This window comes from Cervus canadensis, chromosome X (genome assembly GCF_019320065.1).
Source record: "Cervus canadensis isolate Bull #8, Minnesota chromosome X, ASM1932006v1, whole genome shotgun sequence".
NCBI lineage: Eukaryota > Metazoa > Chordata > Mammalia > Artiodactyla > Cervidae > Cervus > Cervus canadensis.
Window position 1 is genome coordinate 98,041,998 of NC_057419.1, and position 15,758 is coordinate 98,057,755.

General features: G+C 41.7%; 1 protein-coding gene across 4 annotated transcripts in view; it reads left to right on the forward strand.

Moving 5' to 3' along the window:
- Positions 1-5,635: 5,635 nt before the first annotated feature.
- Positions 5,636-15,758, forward strand: part of CD99L2 (CD99 molecule like 2) — a 50,198-nt gene continuing 40,075 nt past the window's right edge. For all 4 annotated transcript variants that reach the window (XR_006267500.1, XM_043458739.1, XM_043458740.1 and 1 more), the window contains exon 1: positions 5,636-5,705. Coding sequence is in view for 3 of the 4 variants with exons in the window: in XM_043458739.1 (XP_043314674.1) it covers positions 5,651-5,705 (55 nt within the window). In the remaining variant the exon portion in view is untranslated. The remainder of the gene's footprint in view (positions 5,706-15,758) is intronic.

Below are 15,758 nucleotides of genomic sequence, written 5' to 3' on the forward strand. Positions count from 1 at the left end.
AGACACAGGCTTGGATAAGTTCTTTGAAATTGCCATATAACCCAGGCCAGCAATCTCCCTTTTTCTACAGATGTGAAAAACAGCGGCAGTGGGGGCAGGGGGCCCTCATTGCTTCTGAGGATTTGTGTTGAAGGATGAGCCAGATTGATTGCCTGCTTCAGTGATAAGCTAGCCCCAGAAGGAGTGATGGAGCAGGATGTATTTATACCCACAGGCTGGTTCATTCTGTGTTTTGACACTGTTCCTCAGATTGCTTAGTCAGTGTTTACGGAGCACCACACAAGCGCCAAGGGCTGTGGTCCCTGATTGTGTACACAGGCACTGAATTTGAGCATGGTTGTTAATAGAAGCCACAGTCTGCCATTGGGTATATCAGGGAAAGAATTAAAGCAAGCTGTTGCTTGCAAATATGATACACACAGACAGGTTCATGGAGGAAAGTTGTACAAGTGGAAGGAAGGTGTTGGGGAAGAAGTGGGAAATACAGCAGGACTCAGATGTCTGAAGGAGTGTCATGGGCAATGGGATGGGCTTATTCTTTTATAATCTTTTATAATATAATTCTTTTATAATTTTATAATTATTTTATAATCTTTTATAACCCGAGCTTCAGGGCCAGTTTTGGCGTAAACACAAGAAATTTTCCAACAACCTGACTCTTCTAATGAATGACCTTCAATAACACCTGCCTGGTACCCCAACCCAGGTGATTCTGAGAGGGAAGAGGTTTCTATTCTCAGTCAGCCTGTCCCTCTTGGCTGGGAACCTCTGAGTTATATGTGGAAATGAGATTGCTGTATTTTAAGGGATGATTGATGAGATAAGATTTCAGATTCTGCCTACAGTTAATATGCCCTGAGATGGCTGTCTGTCTGCGGGGTTTCTTTTCAAGAAACCAGCACTTGCTGCTATTTCTTTCTAATTGTGTTTTTTTTTTAAAAACCCACCTAACCTAAAGTTACTCTCTTAATCATTTCTGATGGTATAGTTCAGTCCTGTTAAGCATGTTCACGTTGTTATGCAACCACATCTCCAGAACTTGGTCATCTTATAAAACTTCGCATTAAACCACTCCCCATCCCCCACTCCAGCCCCTGGCAAGCCTCATTTCACTTTCTGAATGAATCTGACAGTTCTAAAGTAACTCATGTACATGGAATTACACCGTGTTTATCCTTTTGTGATTGGTTTCTTTCACTTAGCATAATGCCCTCAAGATTCGTCTATGTTGTCATCCCTTGCTGATTTATATTTTGTCTGTCTTCTACATTTTCTAAGATTTCTACAATGGACATCCCTCACTTGAAAACAAACAACAAAAATTACATAACAGTGAGAGGTATAGTACAAAGAGCTAGGCAGGGGCCAGGTGCGTTGGGCCTTGCAGGTCATAGTTAGGCATGTGGAGTGTATATTCCCTGTGGTGAGAAGGTCTTGGCGAATTTTGAACAAAGAAATGATGTGTTGTGCTATTTGTTGTTTGTCTTCCTGGCTGCTGTGTGGAGAATGGGTTGGGATGGGGAGCAGACCTGGAAGGACCAAGCAGATGACACTTGTGGTTGTCCAGGCAGAATATGATGGCTGTTGGTAGAGATGTGGAGACGTGGTTGAGGACAGCACAGGGCATGTGGTAGGACTGCGAGCTCTTGATGGCATGGCTTGTGGGGTCGCGGAGGTAGCTGTCCAGGATGACATGCAGGTTTCTGGCGTAGATGGTGGAGAAGGGGCTATGTCACCCAGTGAAACAGATGAACACAGCCAAGGGGTCTAGATTGGAGGGGCAAGTGCAGGCATTTGGTTTTGCATGTGCTGGGCATGAGGTGGCTGTGAGACATCGAGGGCTGATTAAGAGGGGAGGGAGTTGGAAGCATCAAACATGAACACCCTGTTTATAAGTTTGGTATGAACAGGAGGAGAGAGAAGGCAGTATCGGGATGGGGATGTACAGTCAAAAGAGAGATTTGAGCATGTTTAAGATAGATAGGCTAATACTTCCCAAGCTGACTTACAGATTCAAAGCAATCCCAGTTAAAATCCCAGCTGCCTCTTTTGCAGAAATTGACAAACAGATCCTAAAATTCGTATGGAAATTCAAGGGACTCAAAAGAGCCAAACAGCCTTGAAAAGCAAGAATGAGGTTAGGTGGATTCACATTTACTGATTTCAAAACTTATTATTAATACAACACAGCAGAATTCAGGACTAGGTGGTACTGGCACAAGGATAACCACAAAGATCAATGGAATAGAATTGAGACTTGGAATGTAAATCCTCAAATTTATGATCAGTAGAACTTTGACAGTGGTGCCAAAACAATTCAGTGGGGGAGAGAATCTTTTCAATAAATGGTTCAGGGACAACTAGATTCCCATATGCAAAAAATATTGAAGTTGAACCTGTATCTCACACCATTCACAGTAACTCAAAATGGATCATAGGTCTAAATGTAACAACTAAAACGATAAGACTCTCAGAAGAAAATATAAGAATAAATGTTCATGACCTTGGTTAGGCAAGGGCTTTTTAGATAGGGCACATGTGATAAAAAGAAAAATTAATTGGACTTCAAAATAAAAAAAATGTTTGTGCTTCAATAGAAACCATCCAGTACCCAGCCCAGGTGGGATGCATGAGACAAGTGCTCGGGCCTGGTGCACTGGGAAGACCCAGAGGAATCGGGTGGAGAGGGAGGTGGGAGGGGGTATCAGGATGGGGAATACATGTAACTCCTTGGCTGATTCATATCAATGTATGACAAAATCCACTGAAATGTTGTGAAGTAATTAGCCTCCAACTAATTAAAAAAAAAAATAGAAACCATCCAAAAAGTGAAAAGACAAACACCACAACAGGAGAGAACTTTGGCAATTCATGCATTTGATAAGAGACTTGTGTCCAGATTATATAAAGAACTCTCAGAAGTCAACAAACAAATACAACCCAATTGAAAAATGACCAAATAATCTAGACATTTCTCTGCATGGACCTTTTCCTCTTTTCTTCTCACTTGCCCTATGGCAAGAGGACTCTTTGGTAAGAAGAGTTTTCACATCTTCTCAGACACTCATCAGGGGACTATTTTCCCTGAACGTGACTTCTGTCTTCTGACTGATCCAAAAGGTTGCCACTTGATCCAAAGACAGTCAGCCTTATGACCAGGAACAAATGGATGAGTAAGGAAGCACTTCAGAAAGGAGGTTTGACAAAAAATAAGCCAGGCCTGAAGTTCAAAAATGTTCCTAGGGTGCTGTCGAATTTTATCATTTAAAACAAGAAATCTGAATTAAATTTTTAAATTGTTGAACTTTAATAATGAAGAATGTTTTTTGGCAACCAAGAAGGGGTAGATAACATTTAAAGAAACAAAAAAAAGAATTTGAGTTTTGAGGTCTATTAAGTTCATTGTCTTCCTAAGATGCAAACACCAACTTGTTATAAAGTTTTTTTATGAAAACTTCAGTGCTTATAGGAGAAAGAGTATAGGTTTCCTTGACAGAACATCTGTCTATTTACTAGTTAAAGAATATGTTCTAAGTGTTGGTTCCCTGAATGTAGATGGTCTTGGGTTTCCAGTCTAAGCATCTGCTAGAAGAGTAGGAGTTAATTTGGGGCAGTGAACTGAGTGCTATTATATGACAAGGCCTGGTGCTATGCTCCCATCTTCAAAGTTTCTAGGCATATGTGAGAGTTACAGGCCCAGATGTATCTGATGCAGTTAGAGTGAAAGATGGATGACCCATGTGATAGGTTTTACTTGGCAAAGGGGGAGGGCATCAAGGAGCTCCATGGAGCAAGCGTTTCTGAGGATGCTGAAGGCCTCTATAGGAATAGATGGGGATTTTGGTAAAGACAGCAGTGGGTGTGGAAGTAGCAGAGAATGGTTGGGTTTAGAATGATATCCAAGGAGTCTGGACTTGATTCTGTAAGCAAGAATGAAGAGAAATTGGGAATTTTTGAGTAACGAAGGGTGACCCAACTAGGTGTTTAGACGTAGCAAGATATTTTTCTGGCAGCAGAATAGAAGACTCAAGCTAAGGAGGGCATTTAAAGGGCTGTTGTGTTCATTGAGATGAGACATTAAAGGAGTGACTACAGAAGTGCAAGTGATGGAATGAATACAGAAATATTTTGGTGGTAAAATAGGCACAGTTTGGTCATGGATGATTCATCAACGAGGAAGGATGAGTCAAGAATAATGGCCATGCTGGACTTTCCTGGAGGTCCAGTGGTTTAGAATTCTCCTGCCAACACAGCAGGGTTCTGGTTGTATCCCTGGCCTGGGAAGATCCCACATGCCATGGAGCAACTAAACCCGCACACCCTGGAGCCCACACTCTGCAACAAGAGAAGCCACTGCAATGAGAAGTGTATGCATCACAACTAGAGAAAGCCTGAGTGCAGCAACAAAGGCCCAGTGCAGCCAAAAATAAAATAAAGAATAATGGCCATGCTCCTGTCTCAGTGCCTAGGTCGGTGGTGATGCACTCACTGGAGCTCTTCTGTGTAAAGAGAGGAAGCCAAGTTGGGAAGATGAGGGAACACAGCAGCCAGTTTGAGCATGTTTCTCTGCAGCTGTGGAAATCTCCCCTTCCAGGTCAGGTAGCATGACCTACTGTACAGTTGGATTTGGGGAGAACGGTCTGGGCTGGGATGGCCACCTGGGGCTGACAGTGCCTTTCTCTCTTCACATTGGCCTGGCCAGGTGGTAAGGCCAAAATCTCCATGGGCCTGTCAAGTGTAGACTCGGACTCCACTGCCAATCCTACTCGGTAATGTGGACGCGGAAACCCCTTGCCAGTGCCATACCTCACGACATACTTGCATTGCCTTTGAAGTTGACTTGAGCAGGTCAGGTGCTCTGTCCAGGTGGGCTCTTGCAGGGCCCATGATGCATCCTGGCCTTTGTGAAAACATGTGAACTGCATAATGAACTGTATGTATTACAAAGAGATTCTCCTTTGTTGAACAGACTTGAAACACCCCTCCCCCCCAAATATATCAACATTTTGATGGATTCTCTTTATCTGAGAAATGAGTGGGTTGGACTTGATGATCTCTGAGGTCTTGTTCAGCCCTTTCTGGCTCTGATTTGAAGACTTCCATCTATGCAACATCAACCAGAGACAGCTTCCTCATTTAAGGAATTACACAGGTTTTTCTGAAAAAAAAAAAAAAAAATTAAGTATACCCCAATCTCCACTTGTGTTTATGTTCATTGGCTAAAGGGGAAGGAAATGGCATGTGCACTGTTTATCATTAGTCACGAGCCTGTGGCTTAACAGTGTTTGGGGATGGCCTTGTGACAGTCTTGTGCCTTGATGTCCCAGGCTTAATATCACATTAGTAGGACCTGAAGTCCATCAGATACTATGTAAGTGTAGATCAGAATGTGGCTTTGTTCTCTCTGCATCTATTAAGCTTTTGGACATTTTAACTCTCACCTTAAGCTATTTATTCATACATGTTTATTGAGGGCCTTCTACTTGTATATTTGCCATTCAATTCTACTTTACTTAATACCAAACATAATAATAGCTGATAATTGAGAGATTCCTGTGTTTCAGACAGGTAATCACTTTATACATAATGATCAATTTAATCCTCGCATCAACCCACTGCAGTAGAGTCTTTTGTTATCTCCATTCTACAGATGAGAAAACCGAGGCACAGAGGTGTCAAGGCTCTTGTCCAACGTGTTTCTGCTGGTGAGTGGCAGAAGGGGACCTGAACCCAGCTCTTTAAACTCCAAAGCTGCATCAGCACTGAGATCCTCACGTGTTGTCTTGAAATGTCCTTGGACCAGAGTTGGGAAGCCTTAGGCTTCAATTTTTTTTTTTAATTTTAAGTTGGAGTATAATTGCTTTATGGCAACCCACTCCAGTATTCTCGCCTGGAGAACTCCATGTGCAGAGGAGCCTGGTGGGTTACAGTCCCTGGGGTCACAGAGTCGGACCCAACTGAGTGGCTAATGCACCATAATTGTTTTACAGTGTTGTGTGTTCGTTTCTGCTGTCCAACAGCATGAATCAGCTCTACATATCCAGACCCCCTCTTCCCCTTGGACTCCCTCACACCCCAAGCCCCATCCCACCCCTCTGGGTTGTCACAGAGCACTGAGCCGAGCCCCCTGTGCTATACTGCAGCTTCCCACTGGCTACCTGGTTTACACCTGACAGTGTATATATGTTAGTGCCACTCTCAATTCATCCCACCTTCCCTTTCCCACCCCATGAAGCTCCAATTTTTGATTTGACATCAGCAGGGCACTTAGAATCTTGTGTTGCTTCTTAGAGACTGTGGCCCCAAGAGCCTCTTGTTATAGGGCTGTCCCAAGACCCCACACCTCCAGGCACATCACCCTGACAGTTTATTTGTTCACGGTGCCTTTGTTTCCATCATGCCATCCGCCTTATTGGGTCGAGCAACCAGATATACTTTCAGTTTCCATATGAGGACCTCCTATGAGGTCAAGTGAATGCTGCAGGACCCCCAGTCAGTGAGTGGCCGAGCTGTGACGAGACATCGGATCTGTTGGCTCCAGGACTGTTTCTGGTTCCACTGCCAAATGATTAACTGCTGTGGCCCTCAGCTTCCCACCCGATCAGGTGTCTGATCTCTGAGGCCCTGGATACCCCAGTTGCAGAGCTGAATGCTGGGGGCAGTACCTGGTGACAACTAGTACATTTTTAAATTGAGATATAAGTTGCATAAAATAAAATTCACCAGCTTAATCTGGTTTATAGTATATTCCCTAGGTTGTGCAAGCATCACTACTATCTACCTGTAGAATATTCTCATCACCCCAGAGAGACACCACACACTTATTAGCTGTCAGTCCTCATTTCCTGGGCTCCTGGTGCCCAGTCCAGTTATTTATTTATTTATTTATTTTTGGCTGAGGACTCTCCTAGCTGCCAGCTTCAACTTCTGTGGAAAAGGTTATCCTTGCAGGCTTTCCAAGCACCTTTGAAATTTCCTCTGAACAGCCATCATGGGCAGCATGTACCTTTCTGTATGGAAATAAAGAAACTGTCCTATTTCTTAATCCTTTTTCTGAAACTGTCCTTTCAATCAGCAAAGTGACTTAAACAATTTGTAAAGCAAAATTCCTCTCCCAGCACTGAAAATCAAGCTATTTGCCATGTATGCAGGACACTTAGATGCTTCCTGAAAATACCTAAAAAGACTTAGCCATGTCACCTGCATCTCCATCCTTCCCTGGACTGTGCCTGGTATGAGGTGCACCCTGTGAATATGGGGTGGACACTGCAGATGTGTTGATGGCAGTGACTGTTTGGGACTGAAATGCTGATCCCTGCTTTCTGGTGAACTGTTGCCTTCACGTCGTTCTTGTCTTCTCTGGGAGTGCTTTAAATTTATTCATGAAACTGGTGGGAACTCAGGTGGCAATAGCTAAATCCGTTTAGTAATCAGAATCAGAGGAAAGCCATTTTCATGTTCCCTCACAAGGCTGCAGCGCCTTGCCAACCCAGAGGATATTAATTACTCAGCATGCTTGGAGGTGTAAAAGCGTAAATTTATCAAGACACATGCATTTGAATCTAGATTGAGGCAACAAGATTTAAAATGGGGCAGAAATTCGGGGAAATCTGGACGAGCATAATTTAGTATTTTCTGTTTGCTCCCACCCTCTCCAGCACAAGGCAGGAGACAGAGGAAGTGTGTTCAGAGACGTTTGTAAAATTGACCATGCACGCCTGTGACTTTGTGGTGGCAATTTCCCATAAGCAGTTCTCAGGAACATGCCCATGGTTGGCAGGGAACCCCTGCTGCAGCAGGGTGGGAAGTTGTTTTTCTGACCTGCAGGTTTCCCTTTTATTACTTAGCGGCCCAATGGTCCCCTGCCAGAGGGCCAGGGAAACACAGGGCTTTACAAGCAGCTGCATCAGTTGAGGTCTTTATCACATTAAAGTGGAACGTCCTTATTCCATGGCTCATTTCGGGTTCAATCACCCTATGCCCCCACCCTCTGTAGGTTCAATCTTCCGGGGCTGATTTTAGTTTTATTCCCTGAACCCAGATGATCAAGGGGCTTGTGCCACAGTTATATTTACTGGGTTATGATTTGAATTTCATTCTGGCCCATCTTCTAGTGTGGATCTTCCCTGTTCTTGTTAACGGCCACGCCAGTGATCAAATTAGTTTCCTCTAGTATAAATAACTCCATTCCTTTGCAGTTGTGGTGTCGATGCAGGCATTAGCCCCAGTGTCAGGCAGGTGGCTGTTGTCTGAGCTTTCTTGGACAAACTTAAATATAGTTGGAGTATTTATGGAAGCTTCACTCAGACAAGTGAAATCCTAAGATTAGGCAGCCACAACTTACCAGTCTCAGATGTCCCTTGGGTTCTTATTCACCAAAAAAGGACAAGATTTGAACATTTGAGAACCAAAGCAGTTTAGGTGAGTATTTATTCGTTTAGGATTTGTACTGGACCCTTGCAAAAAAAAAATTGAAAGCGCCTTATATGAACAGAGGAAACGGGTGGAAGGGAAACCATCCTTAGAGAGCAGGGCGATGGAGGTGAGCGGGCATTTGAGAGGCACCCGTCTCCCTGACTGAGTTGCGACTTCGCCTCTGACATCTCCAGTAAGCAGAGATCCTGGCTGCCCCTGCGGTTCTTCATCCAGCAGTAGGGAACAGACACATTGCTTTACAGGGAGGAGTTTGCTCTTGGCATGGAACCCAAATGGATTTGTTAGAAAGTAGTGTCAGGTACGGAGAAGGCAATGGCACCCCACTCCAGTACTCTTGCCTAGAAAATCCCATGGATGGAGGAGCCTGGTAGGCTGCAGTCCATGAGGTCTTGAAGAGTTGGACACGACTGAGTGACTTCACTTTCACTTTTCACTTTCATGCATTGGAGAAGGAAATGGCAATCCACTCCAGTGTTCTTGCCTGGAGAATCCCAGGGATGGCAGAGATTGGTGGGCTGCCGTCTATGGGGTCGCACAGTCGGATACGACTGAAGCGACTTAGCAGCAGCTGCAGCAGTATCAGGTACAATCTACTGGTAGCACTCTCACAGCTTGGGGACAGTTTGGATGGTCCCAATGAACATACCCTTCAGGGAGTGCCTCCTTCCTGCCAGGCCCCATGCCTGCTTCCAGCAGCTCACTGTCTAGAGCAGTGATGATGGCTGATTCTCTGTGAGCCCCTCCAACCCAGTCGTCCCCAGTCAATCATGGCTGTCGAGCACCTGGAAGGTGGCTAGTGTGAGTAAGGCACTCGTTTTTAAATTTTTTATTGAATTTTAATTAATGTGAATTGCAGCATGTGGCCAGGAGCTACCGTGTTGGACAGGGCAGGTCTGGAGAGAATGAATATAAACACCTGACCAGAGTGGGTATGCTTTCAGCCTGAACTCAGTGGAAGAGCAAGAGGACAACAGTGCGTGGGGTGGGGGTGGGGGTGGGTGGGGGGGCAAGCAACAGGGAGTGGTGAAATCCACATGAAAGATACTCAAGGGGTGCATCAGCTGCATTGGCTCTCTCCTGGATTAGATGTTTCCATCAAGGCTTTGGCAAGTGCCGGATCTCAGCCACTTCATGGCAGAAGCCTCTAACAAGGGCCTGCTGTGCCTATTTTTATTTTTATTTATTTTTTTATTTTTTTAATTGTATAATTAACTTTTTTTTCATTTATTTTTATTAGTTGGAAGCTGTGCCTATTTTTATAGCCCTCATTAAATGCGCCCTTAGCTTTAGACACCAGTGACCCAGGCACGGTGGGTCAGGTTGCAGTATGAGGTTAAGTTTGTGTTCCCTCCCGAAGGGGGACAGTCCACTTCAGGACAGACCTGGGCTGCCGGGGTGCCAGTGGGTAGAACTGGCACTTTCCTTATTACATATTTTTTCTCAAGGACATACACATTTCCAAAGTTCTGTCTTATGTGAAAGGATGTTTTCCGACGGGTGTAACCAGCTCACTATATGCTTTCTCCATTAAAAGAAATTTGTGGCCCTCTGTGTTGGAAGTAACTTTTCTGCCCAATGCTGGAGCACCAGCCTCCCAGGCATAGAGATTTGGGGCTTGTAAATTGAGCCGGTGATGAGTCAGCTGGTTTCTACTGCGTGCCTGGCACCAGAGGGCAAATCAGTGTCCTTGGCACAGAGGATTCCTGTCTGCCCTCCACCCAAACTGAGTCATTTAGTATAGGTCACATAGAAGAGTTATAGGATATAGCCTATACGTCTTCTTTTTTTTTTTTTTTCTGATATGGAGCTATATCTCCCTCATAGTTTTATCTTTTTATTGAAGTAAAACTGATCTACAACTCTTAGTTCCAGGGGCACAGCATAGCAATTCTATATTCTTCTATACATTACAGAATGATCACCACAATGCAGCTGTATTTAGGACCATTTGAGGTATGGTATCTCTCATGAGAATGTTTGTTTCCATCTTGATTTTAGCAGCTGTGTTTGGTTGTAGGCTCTGAAGTCTTAATAGCTCTGGATGTAGATTGAAATTTTGAATGGTTTTGTCCACAGCTCATTTGGGTCCATTGAATTTAGGGTCAGTGAGGGGTTCATAAATCTGCAACATTGTATTATTGCTTTTTTTATTCAGGTACAGTTGATGTACAATGTCATATAAGTTTCAGGTATACAACATATTCATAATTTTTATGAATAATTTCATTTATAGGTATTAGGAAATATTGCCTATATTCTCTGTGTTGTACAATACATCCTTGTAGCTTATTTATTTTATACCTAATAGTTTATACCTTTTAATCCCCTACCCCTATCTGGCCCCTCCCCTGTTTCTTCTCTTTGCTGGTAACCACTGGTTTGTTCTCTATATCAGTGAGTCATTTTTGTTACATTGGTTCACTTGTTGTGTTTTTTAGATTCCACATATAAGTGATATCATACAGTACTTGTCTTTCTCTGGCTGACTTATTTCACTTAGAATAATGTCCTCTAAGTCTATCCATGTTGTTTTAAATGATGTTATTTCATTCTTTTTTATGACTGACAAATATTCCATTATATGTGTTTATATTAGAGAGAGAGAGAGAGAGTTTTGAAGAAACATCCAGTAGGATGATTGGCTTATGATAGAGAACTTTAAAAATTATTTATTATTACAAGATACATCACTTTATATATGTGATTAAAATTAAAAAAAGAAGGGTTCAAATTAATAGTAAAAGTTCTCTTTCTCCCTGACCCCTTTTCTCATTCTGTAAACATAACCACTGTTACCAGGCTGTGTGTAAGCTTCCATCCAGAAGATTTTTATGGTTTTAAATGTAGATATTTATGGAAAAAAAACTTCTCTGCACCTTTATTTATTTAATACTGTGTCTTGGAGCTCTCTCCCATGTCAGCACATAGGCTTATGCCTTTCTTCTTTTTAATAGAATTAATTTTTTATATCAATTTTAGGCTCAGAGCAATATTGAGCAGAAGGTATGTAGTTTTCTCGTATACCTCCTGACCCCACACATACACAGCCTCTCTCATTACCAACACACCCCCCTTACAAGGAGGTTGTCTTCATTACCATTGATTAACCTATATTGACAGTATTATCATCACCCAAAGTCCATAGTTTGAATTGTGTTTCACTCTTGGTGGTGGTGTATTCTTGTCTGGGAAATCCCATGGTCAGAAGAGCCTGGCGGGCTATAGTCCATGGAGTCCCAAAGAGTCGGACATGGCTGAGCATGCACACACTTGGTGTTGTGCGTTCTTTGGGTTCAGACAAATAAATAATGGCATAAATCCACCATCAGAGTATCATACAGAATAGTCTCACTGCTCTAAAAATTCTCTGTGCTCCACCTAGTCATTCTGCCCCACACAGCCCCTGGCAACCGCTGATCGTTCTTACTGTCTTCATATTTGTCTTTCTAGAATGTCAGATAGTCGGAATCATACACTATGTTACTTTTACAATTGGCTTCTTTCTCTTAGTATGGGCATTGGAGGTTCCTCTGTGTTTTTTCATGCCTTGATAGCTTATTTATTTTTAGTGCTGAATAATATTCTATTGTCTTGAATGTAACACAGTTTATTTATCTGCTTACTTCCTGAGGGACAAAGAAGCCTGGTGGACTACAGTCCATGGGGTTGCAAAGAGTTAGATATGACTGAGTGACTAACACTCACTTTCTGAAGGATATCTTGGCTGTTTCCAAGCTTTCATAATTATGAATTAAGAAATTATAAACATCTGTGTGCAGGTTTTTGTTTGGACATAAGTTTTTAACTCCTTTGGGTAAACACGAAGGAGCACAATTGGTGGATCATATGGTATGTATGTGTTCTTAGAAAACAGCAAACTGTCTTCCAAAGCGACTGTACCATTTTGTACTCCCAGCAGTAATATGATTTCCTTTTCATTCCACAGCCTTATCAGCTCTTGGTGTTGTCCACGTTCTGGATTTTGGCCATTCTCATAGGCATATACTGCTATCGCAGTGTTTTACTTTGAATTCCCTATTGACATATGATGTGCAACATGCTTTCCTATGTGTATTTGCCATCTATCTGTCTTCTTTAATGTGTCAGTTAAAGTCTTTAGCCCATTGTTTTCACTTGGTGTGCTTTTGTTTATGTGTATAGCTTTAGCAACCTCCTGACAAGGCATACACCAACTCTGACTCACACAGTTCATATCTTTTTTTTTCTTTATCTTTTTCCCCCTCAGCATTCTTGATCTATAATTGACAATGTGATGATTTGCTACATGTATATATTGTGAAGTGATTGCTACAATAAGATTAGTTAACACATAATTGCCATTTTTGTGTGTGTGTGTCTGGTGAGAACATTTAAGATCTACCCTCTTAACGAGAGTGTATCATATTCTTGAAAATTGCTAATTATAGGTACCACACTATACCACACACTTATTAGATCCCTAGAACTTATTCATCTTGTAAATGGAAGTTTATACCCCATGACCAACAATGACCAACATCTCCCCATTTCCCCACCCCTGCAGTCCCTGGTCGCCAGCCACCATTCTACTCTGTTTCTATGAGTTAGGTTGTTTTAGACTCTATGTGCAGGTGAAGTCACACAGTTATTTGTCTTCCTCTGACTTTTCTCACTTAGCATAATACCTTCTAGATATATCCATATTGTTGAAAAGGCAGAATCTCCTTTTAAATGGCAAATAAGATTCTGTGGTATGTATATACCACATTTGCTTTATCCATTCATCAGTCTGTGGACAATTAGTTTCCATATCTTGGCTGTTGGGAGTAAGGCTGCAAGGAACATAGCTGGGGGGGGGGGTGGTGGTGCAGATATCTTTGAGATAATGATTTCCTTTGTTTTGGCAATATGCCCACAAGTAGGATTTGATGGATTATAATTCTGTTTTTCAATTTTTGAAGACCCTCCATATTATCTTCCAGAGTGGCTGAACCAATTTACTTCCCACCAGCAGTGCATAACGATTCCTTTTTCTCCACACCCTCACCAAAACTTAGCATGTTTTTTGGCTCTAGCCATTCTAACAGGTGTGAGGTGATACCTCATTCTGGTTTTGATTTGCATTTCCCTGATGATGGATATTGTTTAGCATCTTTTCATATACCTGTTGGCCATTTGTATATCTTCTTTGGAAAAATGTCTGTTTAGTTCCACGTGAGTGACACAAACACACATTGAAGAAAAGACAGTGTCTCTTCAATAAATGGTTCTGGGAAGACTGGACATCTTTTACGTGTAAAAGAATGAAATTAGAACATTCTCTAATGCTACATGCAAAAATAAACTCAAAATGGATTAAAGTTCTAAATGTAAGACTGAAGACTATAAAATTCCTAGAGGAAAACATAGGCAGAATGCTCTTTGACATAAATCGCAGGAATTAATTTTTGATCTGTTTACTAAAGTAAAGGAAATAAAAGCAAAAATAAACAAATGGAACATAATTTAACTTAAAAGCTTTTGCACAGCAAAGGAAACTATCAACAAAACAGAAACCAATGCACTATGATTCATTTTGAGTTAATGTGAAAAGTCTAAGGTCTGTGTCTAGGGTTTTTTTTTTGTTGTTGTTGTTCCATGTGGCTGTCCAGGTGTTGTAGCACCATTTGTTGAAAAGACTGTCCATCATCCTGCCTTTGCTCCTTTGTCAAAGATCAGTTGACTATGTTTATGTCAGTCTGTTTCTGGGCTCTCTGTTCTGTTCCATTGATCTCTTTGTCTCTTGCTAATACCACAGTATCTTAACTTTATAGTAAGTCTTGAGATGGGTAGTGTCAGTCCTCTGACTTTGTTCTTTTCATTCAATATTGTATTGGCTATTCTGGGTTTTCTTCCTCTCAGTATAAACTTGATCATTTTGTCAGTATAAACTTAAAAATCAGTTTGTCAATCACAAAATCATTTGCTGACATTTCAATTGTGATTGCACTGAATCTATAATCAAATTGGGAAGAAGTGACATTATGAAAGTATTGAATCTTCCTATCCATGAACATGAAATATCTCTTCTCTTTTGATTTCTTTCATTAGAGTTTTGTAGTTTTCTTTATATAGATCTTGTGCATATTTTGTTAGATTTCTATAAGGTGTTTATTTGGGGGAGGTGCTGCTAATGTAAACAGTGTTGTGCTTTTTATTAATATTTCAAATTCCATTTGTTCATTGCTGGTACATAGGAAATCTACTTATATTAACCATATACCTTGCAACCTTGCTATAGTTACTTATTAGTTCTAGGAGTTTTGAGTTTTGGGGTGGATTTTTTTCGATAATCATGTCTTCTGCAAAAAGAGTTTTATTTCTTCCTTTCCAGTCTTTATACCTTTTTTCCTTTTCTTGTCTTATTTAAGTAGCTGGGACTGGTAGTATGATGTTGAAAAGCAGTGCTGACAAGGGACATCATTGCCTTGTTCCTGATCATGTTAGCTGTAGGTTTTTTGTAGATATTTTTTATCAAGTTGAGGAAATTCCCTTGTAGCCCTAGTTTACTGAGAGTATCCCATTCTTTTAAACAGCTGCAGAACACTTCATTGTATTGAAGAACCATATTTACTTCAACTATTCTTCAGTGAACACTAGGTCTGTTTCCATTTCTTTTTGCTCTTGTAAGCAGTACTGCTATAAACATCCTGTACATAACTCTTTGGGCACATGTGCAAGTATTTTTCTGTAACATGTACCTAAAAGTACAATTGTTGAGTTGAGAAATATGCATACTTGCTGCTGCTGCTAAGTCGCTTCAGTCGTGTCCAATTCTGTGCGATCCCATAGACGGCAGCCCATCAGGCTCCCCCGTCCCTGGGATTCTCCAGGCAAGAACACTGGAGTGGGTTGCCATTTCCTTCTCCATGCATGAAAGTGAAAAGTGAAAGTGATGTCGCTCAGTCGTGTCTGACTCTTCGTGACCCCATGGACTGCGGCCTACCAGGCTCCTCCTACCATGGGATTTTCCAAGCAAGAGTACTGGAGTGGGTTGTCATTGCCTTCTCCGGATACGCATATTTAAATTATTTTAATTGTCTAAATGTTTGAAGAATTACAGACCTGCAGGAAACTTGCAAGTACAGTGCAGGGACCTTCTTTTTTCCCCCTAATAAGTTGAGAAGATGTTGCCATACCCTATGATCCTTCCTCTCACAACATACTTCAGAGTGCATTTCCTACAAACATCCTTTTGCATATCAACAATGTAACCATCTGAATTGGAAAATGAATGCAGATCCATTAATACTACCTAATTCTCGGACTCCATTCAAGTTTTACCAGTTGTTCCAATATTATCT